Source organism: Nanorana parkeri, unplaced genomic scaffold (genome assembly GCF_000935625.1).
Source record: "Nanorana parkeri isolate BGI_ZX_2015 unplaced genomic scaffold, ASM93562v1 scaffold2341, whole genome shotgun sequence".
NCBI lineage: Eukaryota > Metazoa > Chordata > Amphibia > Anura > Dicroglossidae > Nanorana > Nanorana parkeri.
The window spans coordinates 43,702-49,643 of record NW_017308609.1 but is presented as its reverse complement, the minus strand read 5'-3'; the positions used below and the strand labels follow the sequence as shown (position 1 = coordinate 49,643).

Genomic DNA, 5,942 nt, shown 5'->3' with positions numbered 1-5,942 from the left:
GCGGTGCCGGGGATTCCGGGACATCATTCCGGAACAGGCCAGGGGGTTGGCTGGGTGGTGACGGGAGAGGTGAGCGGTGCCGGGGATTCTGGGACATGATCCAGGAACAGACAAGCGGCGTGTCTGGGTGGTGACGGGAGAGGTGGGCGGTGCCGGGGATTCTGGGACATGATCCAGGAACAGACAAGGGGCGTGTCTGGGTTGTGACGGGAGAGGTGGGCGGTGCCGGGGATTCTGGGACATGATCCAGGAACAGACAAGGGGCGTGTCTGGGTGGTGACGGTATCATTGTGTGTGTCAGGTTCCTATAAGGTGTCAGGATGTCTCTGTCTATCTCTCCATGGAGGAGTGGGAGTATCTAGAAGGACACCGGGATCTCTACAAGGACGTGGTGATGGAGAATGCCCCGCCCCTCACATCACCGGGTAAGAGGAGAGAGCAGTACGGAGGCTCCGCCTACATCCCCCATCATCTGATACACACATAGAAGTGTCCTCACGTCGGGTTGTAGTCCCCTCCTGAGAGCGCGTGTGGAAGGGTGGTCATGGCGGGGCCCCATAGGACCATGAAAGCCAAGGAGCCACCTAGTCAGCGATCAGGGAAACATGGGACTGAGGATCTCCGGCCTGGTGATGGTCACTTCCTTGAAGTGGGTTTCCCGTCCGGCACATTAGTAACTGTCCCCGGTACTGAGAGAGATACGGGGGGGCCGCCGTGGCTGGACCTCCTGCTGGTAATAGTAGTTGTCAGGCTGGAGGACTGGCTCGTACAGGACAAATCAGGACGGTTGGGTTATACAGCGTTATCTTCAGTCTACACATCTGGCCCGACATCAGCCAAGCCCAAGTAACTGAGGCAACGTGACAACCAGAGAGTCCCCGACATAACGGAATGCCACAGGAAGTAGTTCCAATGTTCCTTAAAACCTTCTGATCTGAAGGTGCTAAACCTGGATCTTGGGCCAGGCGTCTTGTCCAAACCGCCAAGGTCTGTCTAACCTCCAGGGGAGGTCAGGAGGAACCATCTACCACATCTGATCCTCATCATCAAAGCTGACTAATGTGGGTGGAGTCCTGGGTGAGGGGAACCAACCAATAATCTCTTTCTTTCTATTTGTAGTCCATGGACGGGACGTCGGGAAGATCTCAGAGGAACGTCTCACGTTGTCTCCAGAAGATGAGGACATCACACAGTATAGTCGAGGAGAAGACCATAATGTCCATCAGGTGCCCCACAGTGTGGATGGACCATCGTATTCCTCATATCCTGAGGAACCTCAGACCGAGAGGGGCGGGGCCGTCCTTCCAACGATTGTAGTCCAGGAACAATCTCACAGAGGTCAGAAGTCGTATTCCTGCCCTGAGTGTGGGAAAAGTTTTTCACATAAGTCCCATCTTTCCATACATAATAGATCTCACACGGGGGAGAAACCGTATTCCTGCCATGAGTGTGGGAAAAGTTTTGTCACAAAATCACGTTTAGATAGACACCAAAAGTCTCACAGGGGTGAGAAGCCGTATTCTTGTTCCGAGTGTGGGAAATGTTTTTCACATAAGTCCTATCTTTCCATACATCAGAGAACCCACACAGGGGAGAAACCATATTCCTGTCCAGAGTGTGGGAAATGTTTTTTACGGAAGTCCTATCTTTCCATTCATCAGAGATCTCACACAGGGGAGAAACCATACACTTGTCATGAGTGCGGGAAAAGTTTTGCCACAAAATCAGATTTATGTAAACACCAAAAATCTCATAGGGATGAAAAGCCATATTCTTGCCCTGAGTGTGGGAAAAGTTTTTCGCAGAAGTCCAATCTTTCCAAACATCAGAGATCTCACACAGGGGAGAAGCCGTATTCCTGTCCAGAATGCGGGAAATGTTTTTTACGGAAGTCCAATCTTTCCATACATCAGAGATCTCACACGGGGGAGAAACCATACACTTGCCATGAGTGCGGGAAAAGTTTTCCCACAAAATCAGATTTAAATAAACACCAAAAAGCTCACACGGGTGAAAAGCCATATTCTTGTTCTGAGTGCGGGAAATGTTTTTCGCAGAAGTCCAATCTTTCCAATCATAAGATATGTCACACAGGGGAGAAGCCGTTTGCCTGCCCGGAGTGCGGGAAATGCTTTTCACGCAATTCCCATCTTTCCGCACATCAGAGGTCTCACACAGGGGAGAAGCCATATGTCTGCCCTGACTGCGGGAAAGGTTTTCTGCAGAAATCCTATCTTTACATACATTATAGATCTCACACAGGGGAGAAGCCGTATGCCTGCCCTGAGTGCGGGAGAGGTTTTGTCAAAAAATCCATTTTAGATAGACACCAAAAATCTCACTTGGGCAATAAGCCATTTCATTGCTCGGAATGTGGGAAATGTTTTTCGCAGAAGTCCCACCTTTGCAGGCATCAGAAGTCTCACACGGGAGAAGCCGGGTGCTGGAAATGTTTTACCAGCAAATCAGTTTTAGATAGACACCAAAAGTAAAAAGCCATATTCTTGTTCTGAGTGTGGGAAATGCTTTTCACCAAAGTCCTATCTCTCTATGCTTGAGAGATCTAGCGCAGAAGAGAAGCTGTATTCCTGTCCTGAGTGCGGGAAAAGCTTTGCCACAAAATCAGATTTAGATGTACATCAAAGATCTCCCAGGGGTGAAAAACCACATACCTGAGTGTGGAAGGAGTTCTTCACAGAAAACCTATCTTTCCATATGTTACAGATCTCACACAGCAGAGAAGGTGCATTGTTGTCCTGAGTGTGGAAAACGTTTTGTTCCTGCACGAGTGCAGAAAAAGTATTTCACAAAACTCAGATCTTGTTACAAATCAAAGATATTACACGGGAGAAACCGGTTTCCAACTCTGAGTGTGGGAAGAGTTTTACCCGGAAATCAGATCTTGTTATACATTAAACATTTAGCACCAGATTTCCCTGCCCTGAGTGTGGGAAAGGTTTTTTCTGTCAAAAACTTCTTAATGCACTTCAAAGATCTCACATGTGTGAGAGAGCACATTCCTGCCCCGGGTTCGGGGAAAGGTTCTCAGTTAAGAGACATTAGAGAATGCACACTGGTGAAATGCCATTTTGCTGCCACGAGTGCGGAAAAAGTTAGACGTGGAAATTAGAACTTGCTATACATGAGAGATCTCACACTGGGTAGAAGCCGTATTCCTGTCCTGATTTGGGGAAACTTTTTTCAAAGTAGCCCGATCTCTAAGCACATCAGAGACCCCACTGCTCCCTCAAGTGTATTAGAGTGCGGGAAATGTCTTCTCTATGTCTCATCATAGATCTGACGCTGGAAAGAATCACACCTCAGAAAACACGTGGCTGACCTCTCCTCTGATCAGAGTTGACTAAAGACTTCAAAGTTGTGCCTGGCTTCCTCTGCTAGGGACGGGGGTCACTGCTGGTTGAGTCCCTCTAGCAGTGTAGTCTGATCTCCCTTCAAAGGAAGACATCATGGTGAGGGAGGAGCTTGTGGATGAAGAGAAGGGGAGATCAGACTACACGATAGGACTGACAATGTCACTGCAGTGGTGATCAGTCTGCACAGGCAGCTCCTTGGACTCGGAGAGCCCCCTGCTGGAGGGAAGTGGAACCTACGACATCTTCAGGTGGAACTTTTCCCACTTCCTCCATCATACAATTTGTTGATTTGGTAATAATTGTGTCTTCAGATTTCTATTATAACATTAAAGTTTAGAGATGAAGGTTCTCGTTGTTTGTCCTGTTTTTGTGTTATGTCCTTATCACAGCGAGACCATCCCAGAGATCTCCCCCTTATCACAGCGGGACCATCCCAGAGATCTCCCCCTTATCACAGCGGGACCATCCCAGAGATCTCCCCCTTATCACAGCGGGACCATCCCAGAGATCTCCCCCTTATCACAGCGGGACCATCCCAGAGATCTCCCCCTTATCACAGCGGGACCATCCCAGAGATCTCCCCCTTATCACAGCGGGACCATCCCAGAGATCTCCCCCTTATCACAGCGGGACCATCCCAGAGATCTCCCCCTTATCACAGCGGGACCATCCCAGAGATCTCCCCCTTATCACAGCGGGACCATCCCAGAGATCTCCCCCTTATCACAGCGGGACCATCCCAGAGATCTCCCCCTTATCACAGCGGGACCATCCCAGAGATCTCCCCCTTATCACAGCGGGACCATCCCAGAGATCTCCCCCTTATCACAGCGGGACCATCCCAGAGATCTCCCCCTTATCACAGCGGGACCATCCCAGAGATCTCCCCCTTATCACAGCGGGACCATCCCAGAGATCTCCCCCTTATCACAGCGGGACCATCCCAGAGATCTCCCCCTTATCACAGCGGGACCATCCCAGAGATCTCCTTATCACAGCGGGACTATCCCAGAGATCTCCCCCTTATCACAGCAAGACCATCCCAGAGAGCTCCTCCTTATCACAGCGGGACCATCCCAGAGCTCTCCTCATCACAGCGGGACCATCCCAGAGATCTCCCCCTTATCACAGCGGGACCATCCCAGAGATCTCCCCCTTATCACAGCGGGACCATCCCAGAGATCTCCCCCTTATCACAGCGGGACCATCCCAGAGATCTCCCCCTTATCACAGCGGGACCATCCCAGAGATCTCCCCCTTATCACAGCGGGACCATCCCAGAGATCTCCCCCTTATCACAGCGGGACCATCCCAGAGATCTCCCCCTTATCACAGCGGGACCATCCCAGAGATCTCCCCCTTATCACAGCGGGACCATCCCAGAGATCTCCCCCTTATCACAGCGGGACCATCCCAGAGATCTCCCCCTTATCACACCTGATCGGACTGCAGCACTTGGACGCTCAGTTACCATACAGAAGGTTTTTCCGTGACAAACTGATGAGTCCACGTTCTACAGATTGCTGATTGGTGGAGGACATTCTACCCCTTCACCCTCCACGTGGTGTCACACTCATACAGAGATCTACGGGGGCACTGAATACAACATACTACATGATATGAATTAGGAGTCTAGCACCCCCTTGACCCCCCCATGTTGGGGGCCTCAGAATCAGGGTGGGATGACCTTTCACCTCAGGGATGAGTCCTTAGCCGCTTGTGGGATGTCAATGTAAAGTTGGGTTCCAGTCTCACACACCACTTGCCAGTGCAGAGGACTTTATACCGATTGTGGTGACTCTGTGTATTGTAGAACCTCAGCTGGTCAGTAGACTTAGCACAGAGCTCCCTGGGCGGGACACCGAACTTCTCTCTGAGGTCCAAGCCCCATCCTGGATTCTCCAACAGAAGAAGTTCTTCTCTGGTCCTCCATCCCGGGAACAGCGTCTCCCCTTCACTGGCAGAACACTTGTAGACCCCAACTGGGGGACTGAACCAAAATGTTTTTCTTTCGGCGAGTTGGTGGCCGTGGTTCCGGGCCAGGGTTGTAGGGAAGAGGCCCTTGTCCTCATCCACATGGGGACAAGGTGCTTCTCCAGGGGTTCCCATGGTAAGGTCATGTGGCCTAGAAGGTGCAGGAGGGGGGCGCTGCTCGGATCAAGGGCCTGGTATGGAATTTTAGGGGGAACCCCTAATTTGGGGCATTCCTACCAGAACTGAAGGGTCTTGTATGACTGGCGGAGGGTCTATTAACGAACCACACATGTCTAAGGCCTACTTCACCACGAGTGGAGGCCTTGAACAGAATCGCCGAACCGTACGCTTCACCGAACGTCTCTGCTCTTTCACCCTTCGGAGAATACGGGTGAACGGCAACGAAGGAACTGCTGAAAGTTGGCTTCAGCCGATCCAGATGTGGCATGGGCCGAGGCGAAAGGTCTGCTCCCAACGCTTCGGCCTGGACGAGCTAAGGCTTCCCAGGGCTGAGGTGACGGCAGGAGAACCGAGGGCAGGCGACGTGCGGTTAAAATACGGTTCGGCTCGGTTATTCACACGGCAGCTTAGCGA

The 5,942-nt window shown here is 51.3% G+C and overlaps 1 protein-coding gene across 1 annotated transcript; it reads left to right on the top strand.

Moving 5' to 3' along the window:
* Positions 1–544: 544 nt before the first annotated feature.
* Positions 545–2,492, top strand: LOC108801450 (zinc finger protein OZF-like). Its single transcript, XM_018573338.1, has 3 exons — positions 545–733; positions 1,053–1,719; positions 1,804–2,492. The coding sequence occupies exons 1-3, from the start codon at positions 545–547 to the stop codon at positions 2,490–2,492; spliced, it is 1,545 nt and encodes a 514-aa protein (XP_018428840.1).
* The last annotated feature ends 3,450 nt before the right edge of the window (positions 2,493–5,942 follow it).

Coding starts and splice junctions, on each gene's coding strand:
- LOC108801450 (XM_018573338.1), top strand. CDS start 545: ATGGCGGGGCCCCATAGGACCATGAAAGCCAAGGAGCCACCTAGTCAG. Junction 734..1,052: donor CGTGGCTGGACCTCCTGCTG/GTAATAGTAGTT, acceptor TCATCATCAAAG/CTGACTAATGTGGGTGGAGT. Junction 1,720..1,803: donor GTGCGGGAAAAGTTTTGCCA/CAAAATCAGATT, acceptor AAAGTTTTTCGC/AGAAGTCCAATCTTTCCAAA.